The sequence below is a fragment of the Gigantopelta aegis genome, chromosome 13 (assembly GCF_016097555.1).
Source record: "Gigantopelta aegis isolate Gae_Host chromosome 13, Gae_host_genome, whole genome shotgun sequence".
NCBI classification, from domain to species: domain Eukaryota; kingdom Metazoa; phylum Mollusca; class Gastropoda; order Neomphalida; family Peltospiridae; genus Gigantopelta; species Gigantopelta aegis.
Window position 1 is genome coordinate 8,896,556 of NC_054711.1, and position 25,567 is coordinate 8,922,122.

The 25,567-nt window shown below is 37.1% G+C and overlaps 1 protein-coding gene across 5 annotated transcripts in view; it reads left to right on the forward strand.

The window, feature by feature from the left end:
- Positions 1 to 21,982, forward strand: part of LOC121387353 (DNA topoisomerase 2-beta-like) — a 62,044-nt gene extending 40,062 nt beyond the window's left edge. For 4 of the 5 annotated variants that reach the window (XM_041518403.1, XM_041518402.1, XM_041518405.1 and 1 more), the window contains 15 exons: positions 527 to 726; positions 1,433 to 1,568; positions 2,695 to 2,890; positions 3,599 to 3,696; positions 4,425 to 4,565; positions 6,208 to 6,291; positions 7,885 to 8,076; positions 8,504 to 8,690; positions 10,083 to 10,235; positions 12,212 to 12,338; positions 12,827 to 12,963; positions 13,384 to 13,503; positions 14,760 to 14,879; positions 18,264 to 18,374; positions 19,370 to 21,982. In XM_041518403.1, coding sequence (XP_041374337.1) covers positions 527 to 726; positions 1,433 to 1,568; positions 2,695 to 2,890; positions 3,599 to 3,696; positions 4,425 to 4,565; positions 6,208 to 6,291; positions 7,885 to 8,076; positions 8,504 to 8,690; positions 10,083 to 10,235; positions 12,212 to 12,338; positions 12,827 to 12,963; positions 13,384 to 13,503; positions 14,760 to 14,879; positions 18,264 to 18,331 — 1,959 coding nt within the window. In that variant the 3' untranslated portion in view covers positions 18,332 to 18,374; positions 19,370 to 21,982. The remainder of the gene's footprint in view (positions 1 to 526; positions 727 to 1,432; positions 1,569 to 2,694; positions 2,891 to 3,598; positions 3,697 to 4,424; positions 4,566 to 6,207; positions 6,292 to 7,884; positions 8,077 to 8,503; positions 8,691 to 10,082; positions 10,236 to 12,211; positions 12,339 to 12,826; positions 12,964 to 13,383; positions 13,504 to 14,759; positions 14,880 to 18,263; positions 18,375 to 19,369) is intronic. The other variant, XM_041518406.1, reaches the window with a different exon arrangement.
- Positions 21,983 to 25,567: the final 3,585 nt, after the last annotated feature.

Below are 25,567 nucleotides of genomic sequence, written 5' to 3' on the forward strand. Positions count from 1 at the left end.
CTTATCTGGACTGTCTGTCTAGGATAGAGGGTTAGTGAGAGAAGAGGGTGTAGTGGTCTTACACCTACCCATTGAGTCGTTAAAACTCGCTCTGGTTGAGAGCTTGTACCGTGCTGCGAACCCAGTACCTACCAGCCTTATATCTGATGGCTTAACCACGACACCAACGTGGCCGGTTATTTCTCATCACAGCCAGGGCACCACGACTGATATATCAAAGGCCGTGGTTTGTGCTATCCTGTCTGTGGGATGGTGCATATAAAAGATCCCTTGCTACTAATGGAAAAATGTAGCGGGTTTCCTCTCTGTGACTGTCAAAATTACCATATGTTTGACATCCAATAGCCGATGATTAATAAATCAGTGTGCTCTAGTGGTGTTGTTAAACAAAACAAACTTCTTCTTTTTCCATCGTGGCTGCTATTGTAGTGTTATACATTCTATATGTGCAAAGAACAATTTTGTTTTAAAGTTCCACAGACATTTATTTAAGGATTTCTCTGTTTGATTTTTCGTTGTTCACCAGATAACGTCATACAAGAACTTCAAGGGCACGATAGAGGAGCTGTCCGAGAACCGCTACGTGGTCAGCGGCGAGATCTCCATCATCGACGACAACACCCTTGAGATCTCTGAGCTGCCCATCCGTTCGTGGACGCAGAACTACAAGGAGGAAGTGCTTGAACCCATGCTGCACGGCACCGACAAAACACCCTCCATGATCACGTACGTAAACAAAACGCCCTCCATGATCACGTACGTAGACAAAACGCCCTCCATGATCACGTACGTAGACAAAACGCCCTCCATGATCACGTACGTAGACAAATCGCCCTCCATGATCACGTACGTAGACAAAACGCCCTCCATGATCACGTACATAGACAAAACGCCCTCCATGATCACGTACGTAGACAAATCGCCCTCCATGATCACGTACGTAGACAAAACGCCCTCCATGATCACGTAAGTAGACAAAACGCCCTCCATGATCACGTACGTAGACAAAACTGTCATAATTTAAAGGCATAAAACTCTTTCCATCATGTAATGAGACAAAATGCCTTCCATGATCACGTATGTAGACAAAACTCTTGGTTCAAACTTAAGAATTTATCTCCCACAGCAGTTTTAAAAAGAAATTGCTGTGTGTGAACCAGCCCTCTGACGTCAATTTTAAGCCTGCCCATGACAATTTGAAAAAAAGATACAAAAAGACTTGCAGTAAATAAATAAAAATGGAAAGGTTATTTTGTTTTAGGTAGACTCTAAAATTTTAGTTTCATAAGCACCAGGCCAGGTGTAAACATTTTGCCATCATTGAGGAACTTTACCAACAGCACCACGGCAATTAATATCGGTGACAGCAGCAATTTTTCAGTCGTCAATATAATTTAGATTTTGTGAAAATAGTTTGTGTGTTTACTTACAGGGACTACAAGGAGTACCACACGGACACGACAGTCAAGTTTACAGTGAAGATGGACTCCGACAAGCTGACGGCCGCCGAACATTCCGGTTTACACAAAGTGTTCAAGCTGCAGACCACCATCTCAACCAACAGCATGGTAAGTAACTCGGTATTCAAAACTTCAACTGGGGCGGGACGTGGCCCAGTGGTAAACTTTTGACTTAAGATATATTATAACTTATAACCAGTGTAGATTTGTTAGCAATTTTTGGCAGTTCCAGGGATTGCAAACAAGAATTTTCCTTCAGGCTCCCTTGACTGGACCCTGGCTGCAGTAAGCTTTTTTTTGTTCCAGCCCCTCTCACATCCCTGTAAACCATTCGTTTGATGCACAGTAGGTTTAGGATCAATCCCCATCGGTGGGTCCATTTGGCTATTTTGTCGTTCTAGTCATTGCATTATACCTGATATTTCAAAGGCTGTGGTATGTGCTATTCTGTCTGTTGGATGGGCATATAAAAGATTCTTTGGTACTAATAGGGAAAAATAGCGGGTACAATACGTTAAAATTACCAAATGTTTGACACTCAATAGCAGATGATTAATAAATCAATGTGTTTTAGTGGTATTGATAAACAAAACAAACTTTTAAACTTTAAAATTTCAACTGAATGGTTTTTTTTATTCTATGGTCTGGAAAACCTCTCTTTTTTTTAATTTATTAAAAAAAAAATTATGCACATGTTGCTGTTGGTTATCACAGTGAAGTTAACTTTATAAATACAAATTGTCAATGCTTTTTGACTGAGTATCTATTTTTTTATCTGTTTAAATTTAATCTTTTTTCTTTTTTTAAATTTGGGCTGTTGTTTGATCACAATGGGTGTATCCAAAAGCAGGATTTGTAGCGGTCTTTAATTTTAATTGAATTTGAAAAAATTATTTTTAGGTCTTTTAAAGTCTTTGAATTGTAATACAAGTCTTTAAAAGTATTTAAATTCTCATATTGTGTTCATCCATTTCATTTCATTCATTCAGTCATTCATTCATTCATTCATTCATTCTTTGACTACAATAAATGTAAACATTTCATCTGCAGTTTATAAATAATTATAAAACATTTTCAAATGTTTACGTAGGTTCTGTTTGACTACAACGGGTGTATCCGGCGGTTCCAGGCATCCCTAGGAGGGGGGCTTACCCTGGTTGGCCTCAATATAAACATTTCATCTGTAGTTTATAAACAATTATAACACATTATTTTTTAATGTTTATTTATGTAGGTTCTGTTTGACCACAACGGGTGTATCCGGCGGTTCCAGGCTGTGGAGGAGATTCTGAAGGAATTCTACGAGGTCCGTCTCGACATGTACAAGAAGAGAAAGGCCTACCTCGACGGGATGCTGGCTGCCGAGTCGCTCAAACTGGACAACATCGCACGCTTCATTCTCGAAAAGATTGAAGGAACCATTGTCATTGGTTAGTAGTTCAGCCAGTGCACTGCAACTGGTCAGTCTATGGGGAAGTACATATAAAAGATCGCTTGCTGAATTGAGAAAAATGTAGCGGGTTTCCTCTTGATGACTACGAATCAGAATTACCAAGTGTTTGGCATCCAATAGCTGATTATTAATTAATTAATGTGCTCTAGTGGTGTCATTAAACAAAACAAGTTTTTTTTTGGGGGGGAGGGGGTTAGTAGTTCATTTAAAACTGCAGTCTCTAATATTTTATTTTTTTTACTACAGCTTTAAAAAAGAAAATGTTAAGAGACTGCGGCTTCAAATGTTCAGTATCTAATAAAAATAAACCTTTTAAAGCTGCAGGTTCTGATATTTCCTTTTTTTAAAGCTACATTCTAAAGTGTTCTATTCTTAAAGCTGCGTTTTACTTCTTTTTTTAAAAAGCTAGTCTAATATTTTTTTTAAAGCTGCAGTCACTAATATGTTTTTTTAATAAAGTCCAGACTTTAACGTCATGGCAACGCCATTGAAATGGCATTACATTAAAGTCTGGACTTTTTAAAGTCTAGACTTCAAGTTTTATAAGCACGGGCCCAGTAATGAATGGTTAATAAATAAATGTGCTCTAGTTGTGATGTAAAAGAAAACAAACTTTAAAGTTGTTTTCTTAGCCTGTTTGGGGCACTTCGTTGGTTCATTAATGAATTGTGTGTCTGTTTGACAGAAAACAAGACGAAGAAGGACATCATTCAGATGCTGGTGCGGAAAGGTTACGACTCGGACCCCGTCAAGGCGTGGAAAGACTCGCAGGACAAAGAGAAGGTGAAATGCATATACTCTCGTTATATTCCTTTCTTCGTCTTTTTCATCACCTTTTTAAAAACAAATTTATTGGATGTTTCAGGGTTTTCTGGTATTTCTTATTGCATATTTTTAGAAGCATTTAAAGTTTTTTTTATTGCTTCTGTATGTATTCTAGGACTGGTATATATATATTACAAATTTTAAAAACAGCTGGCAAATTTTACTTTAATTTTGCAAAATATTTTTATGTAATGATTGATTTTTGTATTTTAATTTTAAAATAAAATAACTGGATTTGTGCACATTTTTTATGTTTAACCTTTTGTCTACTGGATTAAGTTTTGACAAAAAACATATCGAGAGGATACAAATTTATAACTTAAACTTTTACTCACATATTTTTACTTTTTTCAATTAAAAATACCCAGGTATTTTTCATTGAGAAACAAAAAACGAAAGCTGACAAACTATCAAATAATCTGTTTCCTGTTGGTCTGTTATTATTTCCGGTGTGTGCAAAATGATGGGAAATACGAATTGTGGAATGCACTGTATACAGTGTACAGTGTGTCGACTTCCATGAAGTCAGGCGAGATAACCTCACCTGCAGTAGTCAGAAGGTTAATAAACAATTTGGCAAAATGTTCTCCTTGCCCAAAGTTAGCCCTGTAAATAGCCGTTAGTGTACAACGGCCGAGTTGTCGTAAACAAAACCTTGTGTGATAATACTGTGATGTTTTCAACAGAACATGGATGATGACGACGAAGCGGACGATGCCGAGAGTTCGACGGGCGGTGGGCCCGACTTCAACTACATCCTGAGCATGCCACTGTGGAACCTCACCAAGGAGAGGAAGGACGAGCTGTGTAAACAGAGGGACGCCAAGGTCAGTTTGCTCTTAGATTTTCTGGTAATGTTATGGGGCGGGACGTAGCCTAGTGGTAAAGCGTTTGCTCTGGGATTGATTCCCGTCGGTGGGCCCATTGGGCTATTTCTCATTCCAGCCATGGGGCGGGACATAGCCTAATGGTAAAGCGTTCGCTCGATGCACGGTCGGTCCAGAACTGATCCCTGTCGGTTGGCCCATTGGGCTATTTCTCGTTCCAGCTAGGGGGTGTGACGTAGCCCAGTGGTTAAGCACTCGCTTAATGCACGGTCATTCTGGGATTGAGTCCCGTCGGTGGGTCCATTTGGGCTATTTCTCATTCCAGCCAGGGGGCGTGACATAGCCTAGTGGTAAAGTGTTCGCTCGATGCACGGTCGGTCTGGGATTGATCTGTTGGTGGACCCATTGGGCTATTTCTCATTCCAGCCAGCGGGCGTGACATAGCCTAGTGGTAAAGTGTTCGCTCGATGCATGGTCGGTCTGGGATTGATCTGTCGGTGGACCCATAGGGCTATTTCTCATTCCAGCCAGCGGGCGTGACATAGCCTAGTGGTAAAGTGTTCGCTCGATGCACGGTCGGTCTGGGATTGATCTGTTGGTGGGCCCATTGGGCTATTTCTCATTCCAGCCAGGGGGCGTGACATAGCCTAGTGGTAAAGTGTTCGCTCGATGCACGGTTGGTCTGGGATTGATCTGTCGGTGGGTCACCATTGGGCTATTTCTCATTCCAGCCAGGGGGCGTGACATAGCCTAGTGGTAAAGCATTCACTCAATGCTTGATTGGTCTGGGATCGATCCCCGTTGGTGGGTCACCATTGGGCTATTTCTCATTGCATCCAGTGTCGCACGATTAGTATATCAAAGGCCGTGGCATGTGCTACCCTGTCTAGGTTGGTGCATATAAAAGAACCCTTGCTGCTAATCGAAAAGAGTAGCCCATGAGATGGCAACTGGGTATCCTCTCAATATCTGTGTGGTCCTTCACCATATGTCTGATGCCATATAACCGTAAATAAAATGTGTTGAGTGCATCATTAAACAAAACATTTCTTTCTTTTTTCTGTTAAAATTTTGTTTTATTTTATTCAGTGACACCACTACAGCATAGTGATAAATTAAAAGCAAGATATATCTCATACTATTCCAACGGCACATTAAAATTTGAAGTTTATATCAGTTTCTCACAAACTTGGTTTATTGTTACACAAAAAAATTCACCTTTACGAAGTTAAAGGGCAAGATATTGATATTATTTTTCCGATAGCAGCACGCCAGCATAAAAAATTTAACGTTAAAAAGATTCACATTTAAAACATTTTCTCTTAAATTATAAGTCTAAGGCCCATTAAACTTGGTTTGTTGTTGCACCTATGGATGTTCATGACAGTGCATCAAAAACGTTTATGGTAGACAAGACATTTAATTGCTGAATTATTGTGTAGTGAAAAGTTTACAGTAAACTACTACTTTGCAAAACCCAGCAAAAAAAACCCAGATTCTTTTGTTCCACCATTTTCATTTTGGATTCTGTGTTGTGTATACATAATTACATTTGGATTACACTGTATAACTACATTTGCAGTTTTATGTCAAGAAATTAATGATGTTATCATTTGACCTGTATTCGATGTTTGTGTTGCAGGCACGTGAGCTGCAGATTCTGAGAGGGAAGACGTACTGTGATTTGTGGAAGGAAGACTTGGAACGGTTTTTGGAAATGCTCGATGTGAGTACAAAGTGTCTGCTGCTGAACACATTAGTTAACTGAGATGTGACTCTGGGGTTTTTTGTTGTTACTTTTTGCAAGTAGATCATATGTAAGTTACTACACTTTATCAGTATTGGGAACTGATTTGGGTAGTGCAGCCTGATTAGTTTCTGTTTGCATTACACCTACAGTGTCAGGGTTTGTAGCGGTCTTGAAATTCCTTGAAAGTCTTTGAATTTGAAAACAATTAAAATATATTTTTAGGTCTTTGAAAGTCTTTGAATTGTAATAAAAGTCTTTGAAAGTCTTTTAATTCTCACAAATCATAGCCAAAGCAATGATGTTATCTTTTACAGCTGCGTGCATTTGATATTTTCCACTTACAAGGTTTAATCTGTCATGATGCATGTAAAAAAGCTAACTTTTTGCAATGTCTAAGGATATTGAGTTGAAATTTTGTTTATAGCCTTATTATGTAGTTTCAGATGAAATTTCACTTTCTTGGCAATTACCCTTTTTTTTTACTGAGTTATTGTCCTTGAAATTAAGAGATACCAAAATTAAGTTTTTTGTGCTTTCCCTCCTCCCCCGCAATGTCTCAAGATATTGAGCAGAAATTTTGTGTATAGTTGTACCGCATGCTGTTATAGATCCTGTTTGACTCTCATGGTGATTGGGGGTGGGACGTAGCCCAGTGGTAAAGCTCTCGCTTGATGTGCGGTTGGTTTTGTGTATAGTTGTACCACATGCTGTTATAGATCCTGTTTGACTCTCATGGTGATTGGGGGCGGGACGTAGCCCAGTGGTAAAGCTCTCGCTTGATGTGCGGTTGGTTTTGTGTATAGTTGTACCACATGCTGTTGTAGATCCTGTTTGACTCTCAAAGGCTGTGGTATGTGCTATCCTGTCTGTGGGATAGTGCATATAAAAGATCCCTTGCTTCTAATCGAAAAGAGTAGCCCATTAAGTGGCGACAGCGGGTTTCCTCTCATATCCTTGTCGTCCGTAACCATATGTCTGATGCCATATAACCGTAAATAAAATGTGTTGAGTGCGTCATTAAATAAAACATTTCTTTCTTTCCTGGTGATTTATTTATGCATTTTTCACAGAGTTATGACCCCTGAACTTAGGAAATGTAAAAGTTAGTTGTGCCTGATAGGGGACATATATTGCTTTAGTAGTACTCTCAGAATGTGCGTTTTTAGTAAATCATTATCACATCTCTATGTACCTCGATGAAGGACGTTTTTCCAACTTTTATTGATATTTGCACAACTTGTGAATGTTGCACAAAACAGATTCTTTTTCTTATCAGTAATAAGGGACATTTTCTTTTCAGAATTTTGATATGATATTTCTAGTCAATTGAAAATTAATTAACTACTACTTTTTAATATTTTAATAAATATTGTGTAGCGATCTCTAAAACTTGTGTAGTGAATTGTGACACAATACTGAACAAAATGTTCCCTGAATAATTTCTATATGTCCAGTCTGTCAGTTATTTATTTATTTATATTTCTTTGTTGGTTTTTTTTTTTTTTTTGCTTTAAAAAAACTACAAAATCGGTTCCCGAACCAAAATGTGCAATGTTTTTTATGTCTCAGGAAGTTGAACAGCAAGAGAGAGAGGACAACATCGTGCACCTAAAGTCGAAGGTGGTGAAGGGGAAGTCTGGGAAACCACGGAAGATTGTCAACGAGGTGATGCCGTCACCGCTGGGCATCCGAGTGGAGCCGAGGATCGACTCGGGGATGAAAATCAAAGCGGAGAAAGACGCAGCCCGCAAACTGAAAAAGGTATTAGTAACTCTCAACCTCATCGTTTGTCGAATGCTTTGCTTAGTTTGAGAGGCGGGATACAGCCCAGGGGTAAAGCCCTTGCCATATGTGCGGTTGGTCCATGATTGATCCCCGTCGGTGGACCTATTGTGGTATTTTTTGTTGTTTTTAGTCAGTGTTCCATAACATATATATCAAAGTCAGTGGTGTGTGCTATTCTGTCTGCGGGATGGTGCATATTAAAGATCTCTTGCTACCAATGGAAAAATGTAGTAGGTTTTCTATCTGAGATTATATTTCACAATTACCAATTTATTTTTTACATCCAATAACCATTGATTAATAAATCGATGTGCTCTAGCGAGCATGTGCTTTTACCACTGGGCTACTTCATGTGGCACCTGATAAATAAGACTGAATGACTAACTAAGATTCTCTTTACCAGGGTAAGAAGACTCTGAAGTTTGACGGAGATGGGGAGAGCCAACCCATGGATGTGGACGTGGACGTGGACGTGGACGACATCAAACAGGAGAATGGGGACGATGAACCGAAAAGCCTTGCTGAGCGGATCGGTGTCACGGTGAAGAAGATGATACCGAAAGCAAAGACGGGACCAGCCACAACAAAAGGTAACTATTTCAAGGAAGGAATGAATTGTATATTCCTGAAAGTACACATGCAGGTCCCGTGCTTATAAAACATTTAGGTCGAGCCTTAATTTGTAATGATACCACATAGTTCCAGTTTCGTTGAGTCTCGTACTGTGTACAAGTCTTCAGTGACCCAACTGGGCTGTAGATCTCACTGATTTGGGCACAACAGGCTTTTGATCTGTTCTGAGCACACAAAGGTATGTTTAGTGCACTCATGTTAAAGGGACACACCCTAGTTTCAGTGACCCAACTGGGCTGTAGATCTCACTGATTTGGGCACAACAGGCTTTTGATCTGTTCTGAGCACACAAAGGTATGTTTAGTGCACTCATGTTAAAGGGAGAGACCCTAGTTTCAACCCGTGAAAATTAACACTAAGTTCAGTTAATCTACAAACCTGTAACACATTTGGATAAAGTTACAATTGAGTCAAACATGAGTCTGTGACTTTTAAATGGTGAAATACCCTCTAAAAATAGACTAAAACTCGACTAAATACCTGTTACTTCTCAGACGCACGTGCGTTTTTAAAAATATGAGAAATGCAGTTTGTGATATTAAAAACACCAGGATGACTAAAAACACTTCGAATGTACGGAAATGGATAATCTAAACCATAAAATCTAAGTAAAGTATGATTTCAGTTATCAAAAATGGCTCTAATAGTAAAAAATATGCCTTAGTGTTTAAAAACTAGGGTATGTCTGTTTAATAATAGCTGGTAAAGTGTTGTACATAATCAGAATTGCATTTCAAGGTTTTTTAAAAATCTAAGCACAGCTTAACAATTCATTGATTTTTGCATACCTGTTTTGGGCACACCCTTTATAGCCTCAGCTTTGGGGCAGTCTAAAGCCCTCAGTAATGTTGTAACTTATTTGACTGTTTTTGTAGCCCTGAAACCGAAGAATTCACCATCAATAATAATTCAGCTTGTTTTACTTTAAAAAAAAATATTCCCAGCACTGTCAGTGTACATTTTGATGGAGCGTAAGCATCTCAAGGAAACTAGAAAAGATCTATTTGGACAAAGAAATGTGATGGAATCGAAATTATATCCTGAACTTTTGTTGCAATTTCTTCATGATACTGACTTTTATTCTAAATTTTAATTTTATTTCTCTGTGATATTTGTATTTTTTGCACAGTTCTTTACACTGTGTTTTAACTTAACTGTTGAATTTTTATATTGATGTGGTTCAACATTTAATGTTTGCATTTACACCCAGTAGCCAATCTATTTTTTTGTGCTGGGGTGTCATTAAACATTAATGCATGTAATCATTTGTTCATTCATGCATTCATTCTTTCATTCTTTCTTTCTTTCATTCATTTGTTCATTCATTCATTTATTAATTCTTTCTGTAGCTCCCAGACCAAAGACTTCCCCGAAGAAGAAGAAGAAGGTGTTCGACTCTGACGTCTCAATAAGTGGTGCGAGCGACCTCTCGGACGTAGAAAATGGCGACACCAGCTTTGCCTTCATTCCTCGGGAACGAGCAGTGCCACGCAGGGCTGCAGGTAACGTGTGAATCTTATTCTATTGCTGTTTTAAAATCATCTTTACTCATCTTCTCCTCCAGATTTTATCTTGGACCAACGAGGAAAGACATATATGGTAGACAAAATGTGCTGGAATCATTTCGATTCCACCCTGAACTTGTCTTGAGGTTTCTACGAGATGCTGATTTTTATTCGCACTTACTGTAATACTTTTAAATATGTTTGCACATACTTACTGTTATCCTTATACTTTTGCATGGCTGTTGACACTGTTTTTATTTTAACACTTGAATTTTCATATTGATGTTGATCATCATTTTATTTTTGCATTTACCATGGTTTAAACACCCAATAGCTGTTAAACATTCATTTATTCTGTCATTCCTTCGTTCATTCATTCCTCCATGTTTTTGCCATTCTTAAAGTTTGTTTTGTTTAACGACACCACTAAAGCACATTGATTTATTAATCATGGGCAATTGGGTGTATAACATTCGGTAATTTTTACATATAGTCTTAGAGAGAAAACCTGCTACATTTTTCCATTGGTAGCAAGGCATCTTTTATAGTTACCATCCCACAGACAGGATAGCACATAACACAGACTTTGATATACCAATCGTGGTGCACTGGCTGGCACGAGACGTAGCCCAATGGGCCCACCGACGTGGCCGATCCGAGGAGATCAAATGTGCATCAGGAGAGCACTTTACCATTGGGCTACGTCCCACCCCAACGACACTACTAGAGCACATTGATTTATTGATCATCGGTTATGTATTTGGTAATTCAAACATGATTAGTCATAGAGAGGAAACCTGCTACATTTTTCCATTTTTAGTCTCCTGCCGGTCCATTCTCATAGTTCTCTGGATGTTTTTTTTTTTATACAATGCTTTGAGATATTGAGCTCAAATGTTGTTTATAGGTTTATCATGAGCGGTTACAGATCAGGTTGAACTTTAATGGTGATTTATCCATTTTTCACTGTTATGGCCCTTGAACTCAGGAGATACAAAATTTATTTTTACTTTTGTCATAGAGAGGAAACCTGGGCCTGTGCTTATAAAAGTTTTAGAGTTCAGACTCAATCTGTAATGACATCAGACACATACAATTTGTATGGCGTTGCCATGACGTTCACGTCTCAGACGAATCTAGACTCTAAAAGCACCAGGCCTGCTACAGGGGACAATATTTCAAAACAGTGATGTTCCAAATGTTGTTATTTAAAGCTCATTATGCGATTTTTGCATTTTTGTTTACATTAAAACCGTTTTCAACCTTTGTAAAATTACAGACAGTCCAATATTATGTCTACATATATTCCTTTAGAGATAGAATAGCAGCAGATAATTTATGCGCCACAGCGGTCCGTGCACATTTCTTTAAAACTTTTCGCTCGACTCTATACTGAGCCTTTTGTCTCAAGTTACAACCGTTGCAATACTAGTATACCGTTGTCTACTGCTTTGCCGCGCATCAAGTTTCTAAAAATCAATCTAGTAGTATGTCTGCATGAATAAATTTTCTGTAATCGTGAAGTCTGCAAGTTTTAATTTCTGAACGTCTACAGGTCACGACGTAACCGATTTGTGGTTCACGTAAATTTAATTTTGCATATCCGGCGCGCGAACAGAACGGCTGTTCGCGTGAAATATTGTGCCCTGCTGCTACATTTTTCCATTTTTAAGTCCCCAAAGGATACTAGGGTTTGTCTCCATTCTGTTTGTATGTCTGTTCCACATATAGTTTTCTGGATGTTTTTTTTCACATTGTCTCACGATATTGAGCTGAAATTTTGTGTATAGATTTATCATGTACGGTTACAGGTCAAGTTTGACTTTCATGATGATATACCCATTTTTCATTTCTTACAGAGTTATGACCCTTGAAATCCAATAATTTGTTGTGCCCGGTAGGGGACATGTATTGGTTTAGCAGTACTCTCAGAATGTTTGTTTTGTAATTGTTTAAATGTGTGTTATTTTTAGCTACAACAAAAGTGAAGTACTTTGATTCGGATGACGAGGTAGTTAAATCTGAATCAGAACAGTCGTTTAAGCCAGTCGATTCTGATGTGGAAATTGAAAGTATTAAAGAAAAGCCTGCAGACACCAAGTGAGTTACTAACTTTCTGACTACTGGATTAATTTATGACAAAAACCACATTAAATGGGTACAAATTTATAACTTTTACTTACATATTTTCAGGTAAAATGTTTATAAATACATAAAATAATGTTCGTATGTGAATTAGTAAGTTTATTTTTGTGGCATATGTGAGTCGGTAAGTATTATTTTTGTGGGGTTTTAATCTTTTTCTTTAATGATATGTTAGATTAGTTAATTTGGTTTAAAATTATGCAAAAAAAATTATAGTTGAGCTTACCTAAATGCAAAAAGGTTTAGCTGTCCGGTAGTTACTGCCAGTATTCTCAAAATATTTAGTTTTGTGCATTAGGAACTTATTTCTGTAAGAATATATCCTATTTCCTAGGTGGGTGATTGTTAGCAAGCCTAAAATTCAGTTTATTTGGATGACGGTGCATGTGAGTGAACACTTCTCTTTTAATACAAAGCCTGATTAGACATTTGTTTTGTTTCAGGCCCGTTCCCGTCAAACAACCGGACCGAGGATCGAGTCCCGTGATCACCGCGGACTTCTCCGATACCGACAGTGACGCCGAAGCCTTCTCCATGAAAACCTTCACCACAAACACAGTCTCGCAGCCGTCCAGTAAATGTAGGATTACTGCTTACGAATAACTTAAAATTTTGATCTTAAAAATATCTTAAAATATCTCAAAAATAATTTATAAATATTTCTACAAGCCTTTTACACAAACAGTCTCACAGCCGACTAGTAAATGTAGGATTACTGCTTACAAATAACTTAAAATATTATAGTATAAATAACTTAAAATATGATCTTAAAAATTATAAGGCTGCATTGGATTTTCTCTTTCATTAATTGTGTGGCAGGGCTAGAAGTTGAGAATTAAGCAAAAATGCCACAGGTGAAATGATACTTTTTAGCCTACCTACGGCAATTTTAAATTTTTTTACTTTTGCAAGACCAACTTGCAGTTATTACAATGTATAAACTGCTCTAATTTCATGTACATTTTGCATAACTTAAAATAAAAAATGTTTTCTTCATCAGCTATAACATTTGATGACAGCAGTGATGGTGACATGTTTGCCTCTAGTAAAAAAGAGCCCGAAAAGCCCAAACTAGTAGAAAAGAAAACGAAAAAGCCGGCAGCAAAGAAAGCTAAAAAAGGTCTGTTGATTTTATTTCATAGAGAGCTATTTGGGGCGAAAAGTAGCCCAGTGGTACAGCGCTCACCTGATGCAAGGATCGATTACTGTCAGTGGGCCCATTGGGCTATTTCTTTTTCCAACCAGTGCTCCACGACTGGTGTATCAAAGGCCATGGTATGTACTATCCTGTCTGTGGGATTGTGCACATAAAAGATCCCTTGCTGATGATCGAAAAGTAGTCCATGAAGTGGCGACAGCAGATTTCCTCTCTCAATATCTGTGTGGTCCTTAGCCATATGTCGACACCATGTAACTGTAAATGTGTGGAGTGTGTTAAATAAAACATTACCTTCCTTCCTTTCTATGTAGTTATTTGTGGTTTACTTACTAATTTTCCTTCATCTGTGATCTGTGCATTATTCTTTCGTTTTTTTAACGTATTTTACAGTAGATGTTTTAGAATATGTGCTTTGCTTTCCATGTTTCGATCTGCTATCATTTTTGAGGTGGAACTTTTTCTGATGTTGATTTACTTTGTGTCTTGTTTTCCATCCATCAAATTTTGTTGTCGAATTTTGACTAGATCTTTGTGAAACATGTTAAATCCCTATTTTCCAGAAAACTTTACAGAATGTTTGAAAATCCAAAATAGTTTCTGTTTAATGTTTGTACGGATGTGAAACAAATGTGCATAGAACTACAATCAGATCTGTTAAGCAGCCTTCAAAGAGGGTAAAAAGAAGTGGCCTTTTAAGAGAGGTGGCTACTTACTACCGTACTTGCAGTGTTTTATCCCTAGGTCATACCCACAAACACTGTTCCCTGTTTTCACCCTGGCCTTTGTGATAGGGAATGGTGAGTAAAAAATAAAAACGGCTTGTTTTTACTATCAGCTTTATAATGTGACTTCAGTTCGTCTTTGGTGATTGGCGAGTGGGCAGTATTTGTTTTCCTTCTCACTTGGTTATTAAGGTCTCTGCAGGCTGTATGAAATATTGGCATATTTTATTTTTCCCACTTGTCTAAACAGGGGCCTAATTCACAAAGGTCTCTTAGGCTCTGCTAGACAACAAAGCATCCTCTTGGCAAGTCTTTTAGCATTGCACTGCAAGATCACAAAGTTGCGAGACTTTAGTGAATTAGGCCCCTAGTCTGTAATTTCAACAATATGTTTAGGCGACTCCATATCATTGTTGACGTCTTTCCATACTCTAAATATTGGCAGTTTTGTTTCCTTTTAGCTAAACAGGTGTGTAATTTTTACAATGTTTTCAGCCGACCCCAAACAGCCATCTATTTCTACCATGTTCTCGAAGCCCAGTAAACTGACCAAATTCAAATCTAGTGCTCAGATAGAATTGTCCGATGATGACGATATAATTGCCCTCAGTCCAGGTTTGTTGTTGATGTTTTTACTAACCATCTTCTGCACTGTATGTTCTGTGTTATGCAGAAGTGAAAAACCCCCACGAGCATGAAAAAATCGCATTCAGACGGTTGAGGAGAAAATGGCACTCTTTAAAACAATGGGAAGTAAGAGGAGAAATGCTCAGGGTTTGTAGCGGTCTTTAAATTCCTTCAAAGTCTTTGAATTTGAAACAAATGATTTTTAGGTCTTTGAATTGTAATGCAAGTCTTTAAAAGTCTTTAAATTCTTGTATTGTATGCATTCTTTTATTTTATTGTTAATTTTTTTCAATCAGCATCAATACTATGACCTTCTTTTTGCTGGTGTAGCTATATCATAACACAATACTTTTCCAGCTGCATGCACTTGATATTTTCCAGTTACAAGGTTTAACCTGTCAAGATCATTGTAAAAAAAAGCCCATTTGCTTGCTATAGACAGCAATGTAAACAAACTGATTTGGTATTTTTATCGCATTCTATTGTCTTTGACTGCTGTGTAAAAGTCTTTGAAGTCTTTGAAAATGGTAAGTAAAAGTCTTTTGAAAGTCTTTGAATTTGTTTGGTCTTTAGGGCTGTGAACCCTGAGTGCTGTTTATTAAAACAGAAGGCTGATATTCTACACCCCTTCTTTCACTTTAGGGTAGAATGCAGAAGTGCCATTGTGGTCAAACCTTTCAAAATATAAAGTCTTCCAATGTGCACTTTAAAGACACCTCACAATCATTCTCTGTGTTTTTGTCCACACTCCGATTCAACAGAGTACAATTGAACTGACTGCCATGACATTAAAAGTCTCAAGATGTTATTAGTTTTATAAGCATGATTTCAGTCGGGGAGTAAAGTGTGCTATCTGTTAATTTCTTGTCGTATATTTCACTGTTGTGACTGTCACATTTCTTATTGTACGTTTTACTTTTTTTTTTGTCTACTAATTGTTTGTTGTCAGTTGTTGGTCATTTCATTGAAATCTGTTCTAACTAACACTATAACCATAGTTGAGATTTCATCGGCTTTTTTTTGTTACGTTATTACTAATAATTGCATCGCCTTACTTGCTTATTCTCTTTGCCGGGGAAACATTTTGCTTTTAAAATTTTGATTGTTCACAGTTTTACGATATTGTGGCATACGCTGTAGTGACGTAATAGCTTATGGTGGTTTTACGATATTGTGGCATACACTGTAATGACGTAAAATTGCTTACGGTGGTTTTACGATATTGTGGCATACACTGTAATGACGTAATAGATTACGGTGGTTTTACGATATTGTGGCATAGAAAGATAGCTTTGAAAATCTGTATCCTGCTTCCCAGTTGCATGGTTAAATACTATAATTGCACGGAATACAGGTAGTACTAAACCAAATAACCTCCGGCTGGGTCAAAGTTCGAGGTGCACCCAACTTTTGATAGAGAAGTGAACACCACAAGTCCTGTGATTGGTTATAAATGTGAGTGTGTTGGTTGTAAAAAAAATTACTTTCATCTGGGCTAAAAATGTATGCAATTTTATTTCATCTAGTACCACTGTGTCAGATAGCCTCGTGCTTGGAACATGTATGGGGTACCTGTAAAAAAAAAGTACTCAAATTTTGTGCGGAACTAGGGTAGTCATAGACGCTACCCGTTATCTCAGAAATGAGCAGCTTGACACCCACTTTTTTGTGATTTACTTTAAGGGTGAGGGGTGGTAGTATTTATATCCGTGGCGTTTATGTCGATTGATACGTTGCAAGTAGGAGTTTTAGCCACATATGTTACTATTGTCGTCTATAGGATTTGATTTGGTAGTATACGGGGAAAAAAACAAATGTGCACAAAATTACTTCATATTTTACCTGTATGTACCTGTAATGAAAATATTGGGAACTGAAGTTTTAAAACTTTTAATGTTGGTTATGTAGAAATGGAATGTCTTTAAATTTTCATGTAGTCGGTGATAAAAGATGGGGTTTTTTTGTTTGTTTTTGTAAATAAATAAGTAGCCATAGTAGTCATTCTAGGTATGCCAATGTTACCAATAGGTTACATTAATTAGTATGTATACATTAGATTTAGAACATGATTTTTTGCTTGCTATTTCTTTAATGTAAACAAATTTCTTGTTCATGTTTGCTGTTAGAACCCATTTCACTGCCTTTATCTTTATACTCCTTACCTGCCTCCATTTTATGTGTCGTTTGTCGGTTATTTCAGTTTTGCTTGATGTGAGAAAGGGACAGTGCATATAAAAGATTCCTTGCTACTCATGGAAAAATGTAGCAGGTTTCCTCTCTATGACCGTCAAAAATGACCATATGTTTGACATCCAATAGCCAATGATTAATAAATCAATGTGCTCTAGTTGAGTCGTTAAACAAAACAAACTTTGATGTGAGAAGGAAAGGAAACGTGCAATCAAATTAGAAGTGAACAAAAAAATATATATGCAGCTTGTAAAACCATTGATTGATCAATATATAAATAAAACTGCAATAGTGGTCTAGTGGATAAGCTGCTGGAGGATCAGTGGTTCAAATCCGGTCAAAGCTGGCTTACACTTCATGATTCTCATCTATAACCTTCTGTCTACCATTCTCATTATATTAATATAAACATTTAAAAAAAATTTCACGATTTCAAATCTGTTTTGACCGTGTCTGTCAATTTCCTGCGACTTGTGTCTTCAAAGCTGTCCAATCATCACCTACCTGTCTCAGCTTCCTCCACGGGTGCAGTCTCTGAGTACTTCCCTGCACCCACCTGACATCCTCGTCCTTTGCTGCTTATAAAGCTGGTCTGACCCATGGCACTAGATAACGATTGCCAGTAGTAGGGGAGTATAGTATGTGATTACAATGCCAGAAGTAACCACTGAACACTCTCCGTAGTGGTCGGACTAAACCCGCAGCTAAAGCTGATGGGAAATGACAGGTGTGTGGCATAGATAGCCACAATAGACAAGCACCTGTCACGGAAGGAGAGACGAGGACTGGGATGTGGAGGTGGACAGCTAAAAAAAAAGTTAAAAGATAGGAGTTGCCAGATTGGGAAGAAATGAAATGGAACTTAAAAGAGAAAGGAAAGGGGCAGTGGGATTTAAAAACCCCAAAACCCAGCAATACTTGCCCTTGGTGAAGAATGTTGTCTGCAGCTCATAGTCAGGAATTTGTCTAGATTATTAGTTTGTTAGTAATGTTTTGTGTGTATGCATGATGAAAACAAAAAATTATGATCAGTTTCTGTTTATGAATTGCACATAAAAATAGAACAATTTTGTCACTTCCAAAGCATTTTGTTTTGTTTTTGTTGACATCAAGCCAAAATGGAAGCTTGTACAGGGCAGAGACAGTTTGACATAAAATGTTGTTCTGGTTGGGTTTTTTCAGAGAAAGAAACGAGCACACAGGTGAAGAAACCGAGGAAGAAGACCTGTAAAGAGACCTACCTTTGTTGACTCTGATGATTCGGACGGCGGTTTTGTCGCCAAGAAATCCAAGGTAAACTCACTGAGGCAAGACTCGAAATGGCGGCCTCAGAAATGTAGTCCATTTTTGTTTATAGCTAGTGGGTGAAATAAAAATTACAGAAAAATCGCAGGTCATTTTTCAGGAGACACGTGACAACTATCCATGTATATATGATGATCGCATTTTTTATTTAGCCGAGGCTGAGTTCGTGATTTCATTACATTTTAATGTTTTAATATCTAAAATACCTCTCCATGCATGTAATTCTTCCGCTAATTGGCGGAATTCTGCTTTAAAAAACATTTCATGCCCCCAGGCACCCTAGTCATCTAGGGGGTCTGGGATCCTGTATCATTTTGAACTCTTTTAGAAATGTTTGAATCACATGCCTGCTCTCATAGGTCCTAGTTTTCCACACACTGTTCCCAACCCTCCACTCATCCTGTACAGTCTTATTTCCGGCAAGCCATATTTTTTTCTTACCAGGCTTGTGCTGAGGTTCATTGAACAAATATTTGTTTCCAAATACCAATAATTTAAATATGTAACGAGGTTCATTGAACAAATATTTGTTTCCAAATAGCAATAATTTAAATATGTAATGAGGTTCATTAAACTAATATTCGTTTCCAAAAAGCGATAATATAAATATGTGATGTGGTTCATTATACTAATATTCGTTTCCAAACAGCGATAATTTAAAGACATGCCAAGGTGTCATTATTAGACATTAAACACAGGTGTCTGAGAATTGAAAATTTGCGTTGACCGTTTAGGGGTTATGCAAAACCAGATTCAAGTAACCCATTTCCTTTTCACGTAACCTGTCATGAACTGGTATACGGTGTCATAAGTTCAGTGCGTAAACGAAAAATGGGTAGATGCGCGAATGAAACTATCGCTCTCACAATTTTCAGAAGTCTGAAAGAAATATTTGTTTCCAGATAGTTCTAGTTTAAACGTGTATTGAGGTGGTGTTAACTATTCCTTTGCTTTGCTTTCTATGTGTTTTTGTTGTTTTGTAGACGTATGCATCAAGTGACGACGACGATTCGGCTCTTGACAACGGCAACATTGTCTCATCGATGCCCGGCCGCACCACGGGGCGATCGAGAGCGCCGGTCAAATACAACTACGACGAAGACGATGATGATGATGACTTTTGAATGTGTTAAGAGTCGTTAATTAATTAATGGACGAGCTTGTTCGAAGGACGTGTGATATCCAGTGATAACTGACAGAAAATACACTCGTTTAGAGTGTTCAAACAATGTTTGAAATTGTCGAGTACAGTTTGCAGCTGTCCCAGTGAGATGACGAAGAAAGATGGCAGACTTTTGCAGCTGGTTGTTTGAGAAACAATAGTCATTGTCAAAGTTTTATTATTTAAATTAGTTTTTTGTCTTGGGGCCGCCTTCCATTGACGTGAATTTGTCGATACAGTGCATACGTACATAGACCTTTTCCATAGAAGCGATTTCGCATGTAGACGTTCAACACGCTGAAAAAAGAAGTTGACTGATTATTAATTTATCAGCACAAGATGTTTTTCAGTGTGGTGACGTCATAACTCAAAGTATTTACTTTCGGCTTAAAAGTACACTTTGATAGTATTGGACGTGTGAAAACACAGATAAGGCAAAGCACATTTCCGCACATGGCATCACATTGATGGAAAACGGCCCTTAGACAACGTGATTTTTAGCAGAAATGGTTGTTTTTTAATCTGACAGTTCTCGGTATGAAATTATCGAATAATTGTCTATTTATCGAATACTCTTGAATTATCGTAAACTTTTTCAAAAAGTTAAATCAAATATTGAAGAATTTTACACTTGAGTCTTTCTGAAGTATAGGTTTCAGAGAGGTCTAGAACCATCTGTATAGATCCTACTCAATCTGATTGTTAACCCATGACAGAACCAAAAGAAAGCAGTTCGTGATGATGGAAGGGTTGAACAAACATTGTAATACAATATTTTCAATATACATGCGACACAAAAATCCATGTATAAATATCAAAGACATATTTAAAGTTCACTAGTAGTTGATGAGACATTTAAGAAGTGATTTTATTCTTATTTTTATCTTTTTTAGTCGTCTGTATGGCAGTTACCATTTTCATATCAAGCATGTCGATTTAAATATATATGACTTCATTTCTTAAAACTATTTCAACCCAATATTTTTACAAAAAAACCCCACTGCAAATTGCTTGATTGATAAAAGGTGTCTTGTGATATATGAGTGTAGCTGGTGCATTAATTGGACATCCTTGGGGAAAAAAGTATTTCTGTTTATGAACAATGAAAAAATAAAACCGACATATCAACTAATTTGGACACACACATGCATGCATACACACAACTACAATCAACAGGAAATATTGGGCAGAATGCCAGTGAGCTTATTGTCTTCATGTGTCATTTTGGTAGAAATTTTTTGCTGTTCTATGAAACACGAATGCAAATGCAGTTTGATAACCAATAAATGGTTTACACGTACAGCGAAACCTCTCTAAACTGGACACGCTTGGGCCAAGACAATTGTCCAGTTAAAAAAGGGATCTGGTTTAAGGAAGGTTATGTTCTGTTCTGGTTTTTAAAAAGGGACTCTTATAAAACGGCTAGTTTTGAGGGAATTCCGGTTTACAGAGGGTCCGGTCTTGAGAGGTTTCGCTGTATTTTGAATGATCAGACACCTAATTAAGTTTGTTGTGCGAGGACTGATGCAATTTTATGTCATTATGGAATGAGGATACAAATAATTTGTTGTAGGACTCAAACTTAACGATGGCACCAACAGGAATTGCCGTCATTGAGATATAAATCGTCATTGTGCGGGAGCATTACTGATGACACTTTTGTCGCCAAATAGAAATTACTGCTGTCGATAAACCTTGTCATTAACGGCAAAATGTATACTCTGGTGTACATTATCTGCCACTTTGTAACAATTGTACATTTGTAATATGTCTACATACTGCAAAATTACCTTTCAATGTTTATTTGGTGCAAATGTCACTTTAAAAATAGTCATAGGCAGGCTCAAAAGTGCCATCGGTGAACCGTTTCACCCACATCAATTGTTTTAAAATAAATTGCTGTGCATAACAAATACTTAATTTCGAACCCTGTACTTGTGTAAGAAGACAGTTTAGTTTGATATATTGTGAAATACAGAGATTAATATGGTATATGTTCCACTGATTTCTCTTGCTAATATCACCACATAACAGAAGTCATCCTAAATTTGTGAATATCATTGTACCATTCATGTTCCATAACTTTATTTTTTGTGTACATACATTTTTTTTTTAATTTGAACTTTTAGTCACTAGTTGGTAGATAACATTGTGTTTTTAGAGAACTATTATTGTAGAAATTCTGTGAAATATTGACCAAGATTTGTGTATTATTGTGTGCTTAGCTAAGCAGGCATCGGAATAAGCTTAGATTAGTTCGTGGGAACAAATTCAATGCACTGATTTATGGCAGCTGTATTGCGATACGGAGCAGGATTTAGCTCAGTAGGTTGAGCGCTCGCCTGAGATGCATGCATTGCAGGATCGAATCAACTCAGTGGATCCATTCAGCTGATTGGGTTATTTTTCTTGTTCCAACCAGTGCGCAACAACTGGTCAATGACTGGTATGTGCTATCCTGTATGTGGGAAAGTGCATATACAAGATCCCTTGCTGCTAATGGAAAAATGTAGCAGGTTTCCTCTGATGACTATGAGTCAGAATTATGAAATGTTCGACATCAATAGCCAATGATTAATTAATCAATGTGCTCTAAATAAAACAAACTTTAACTGTATCGTGATTTCTAAGATGCGTACCTGTTTTGCATTAAAAAAAAAATGCATGTGTGATGCAGTGTTTGTGGAACTGGAAAGATCAGTCTTGATTTTTTTTTTTTTTTTTGGATGTAACCTCACTTATAACCTGAATGGCCGTTCTCAACTTATTTCGATGTCTGGCGTAACATGAAAAACAAAATGCGCTTGTGCCCAAAAGTCTTACTGACTGTCTTTTAGGTCATTATCAGGGAGAAGGGCAATACAGGAATCTCATGATCTGTCATATTTTTTTTATCAGCAGATATCCATGTTTCATACTGGCTTTCTAGTCACCATTTTCTTTCTCATTATGTTTACCGTAATTTCCTGCATATTGCCTTGCTAAACTGGATAAGACAACAACCAACTATAACCTGATTTTAGCAAAAAGATAGATTTCTTCTCCAGTCTGGACTAAATGCATGAAAGGCAGTCAAGTATTATGACCACTGTGAACCCTGTTTTCGAAACTATTCGCGAATGGCTGAGGTAGTGTGGGATTTGAGAACAGGAACATGTTCTTGTTATTCAAAATGTTTAGGAACCCGTTCCCTTCACCGTAACTGAAATTCAAATACATGGTATAAGCTGACTGCTAATGAGTTGGTTTTTATTGTAGTTTCCACCAAAAATTAATGTTGACATACCATTGTTTACTTGATTTTGCTTTGTTTCACGTTACTCGTTCCAGCCAGTGCTCCACAACTGGTGTAACAAGTCTGTGATATATACTATCCTGTCTGTGGGATGGTGCATATAAAAGATCCCTTGCTGCTAATTGAAAAGAGTAGCCCATGAAGTGGCAACAGCGGGTTTCCTCTCTCAATATCTGTGTGGTCCTTAACCATGTCTGACGCCATATAACTGTAAATAAAATGTGTTGAGTGCATTGTTAAATAAAACATTTCCTTGGTTTCACAGTCTGTGTGAAACAGATGTTTTGTATTTGTTGCATGTTTTCTAAGCCATGGAAAAACGAAAACGGTCACATTACCCACACTGTCAGATAAACTGCAGAGGATGTTTGTAATGGTGTGTTCACATATGTATAGCTGGCAGGCAGTACGGTAGTCACAAATCAAAATCATTCACACTCCCATTTTTTAAATTTTCTGTCCATGATTGTAGGCAGTATGCAGGAAGTTACAGTAGTCGTAAATCAACTTCATTCATACTCCCTCCCATCTTTTTCTTTTCATTTCTCTGTCATGATCAAGGAAACCACATGGAGATTATTATCCGAGCTTGTGTGACATACTGATTTTATGAAACGAGTGTCAGGATTTTTGTAATGCGAGAGTGAGGGTAATACATGAATCCTGACATGAGTTTTGTAAAATCAGTACGACTCACACGCGAGAGTAATAATTTCTTTATTATCCATATTATTAGTGTACATTTTTTATGAATAACGAGGGCCATCTCAAAATGTTTCAGCTACAACTAGAAGAAGAGAATGAAATGATGTCATATTTCACACGTACAGTGTGTTTGGCCCGAGAAAGCAACGTCATGTTACGACGACGCTTTCCAAAATTACGTCATTGCACGTGTGCTTCGTCCCAGTTATGTTGAGCCATGTGGATAATACTGTAGGCTTTTAACTGGATCTCCAAATTTATTAACAATTTCGCAGATTTGGTGAGTGAAAAAACTAAAGGTTTAATTAGCCAAAGAAAATGTAACAAACTCTGGCTGTTTAAGAATGGCTTGTACCAGTATTTCATGTTTGAATTTAGCTTTGACAAAAACTGACATTGTTCATATTCGTTTTGTTTTCTCATTATACATATGTGCCTAACTACTTAACTACATACCTACTTCTTATATACTCAGACACACACACAACAAACGCCACACCCATACATACACATGTATTATATATGTAGTAACGAAGTGTTTTAAAATAATATGAAATTTGTGTCGGCCTGAGGGTCCAAATTTTAAGTATTTAGAAATAATATTTTTGTGAATTCAGTCAGTGTATTATTAGATATGTTAAGAGCTCTTTTTTTTTTCTATCACTAAAACTTCCTAAATAATCTGTTTCACCTGAGTGTACTTGTCAATGCTTCCAAGGTCAATTTAAAAAAAGAAGATTTAACTTGATGCATATTTGATGTATCTGCTGAATTCTTGGAATTATGTTCTTTGATTTTTGTCTTCCCTTGAAGTAAAAAGGCGAGAAAACTTGGTTTGTAGTTGCATATCTGAATGTTCATATTAATGTATATTAAAATGAATTAAACTAATTTAAATTTAATTTTTTTTTTAGAAATGTTTAATTTATTTGTTATTTTATTTTTCAAAAGAACAAGATTTGTCACAAATTATTGGTGGGCGAGACATTGAATCCTTTGGACTTCTTGTTATTCAGGGGTATGATGCAAAATAGCATATACATTTAGAATGTACATCAAGAGCAAATTGGGGACGGGGACATTTATGCACTTTCTTTCATCTCTCATTAAACCAGTCATTTCGTTGTCGGATACATTTCCTATCGTTCACACTAGTTCTTAAGGAGAATGTCTCGAGTTTGCGGTTATTTTAAAGATGTTTCCCACAAAAAGTAACAAAGCCTTATTAGTAATTGAAGTTGTGTATTAAATACATTTTCTTGTTTATAGTAGTGTCGGAATATTCAATGTGTTTCTTGTCCTAATTTTATAGTAAACTTTATTTTATTTTCGAATATATATTTTTAATACGTGTGAAATTATTGGGTTGTAAAATCCAGTTTTAATCGGACTAGAAACATTAAGAGTGACCAGAAACACATTGAAAGACACTTGATATTGTAAACATGCAGGTATATTTCATATCGGGAGTTCATTTGTTAATGGGGCTCTGTTTGTAAACATTTTTACAAAGGTAGACAGACTCATTCTTAATGAAAGATGTACCATGGGTGAAAATTATTTCACATCATAGATAAAACATTTACACAAGTAAGGGCTGTTTTTTTATGTGCGTGTTTTTTGTAATTAATAACATCATTTCCATATATGTGATGTGGTTCGTGGTAATCACATCTGTAATGTGAGAGAGAGAAAAGTGCACACGAAGAACAGCCCTAGACTAAGCCTTTCTCACTATGGGAAGTACTTTGTACTTGGCCAATGTTGTTGTTAATACATTTATCATACAAGTGTGAAAACACCAAGCATTTCTTGTGGGATTTCCTTAGCAGTGGATGTTATTTTGGCCTTACACTGAAGCATTTTTCATTTGTATTTGTGTTCATCACTCTGTCTTACAGTTGTCCATCTGTAACGATGCTGTGTAAATAGCTGTATCAGGACACCTGGAATCCGAGGACTACAGCAAATAATAACATGTTATGTAGTAAATTTTCAGATCTCTCTGCAGTTTGGTTA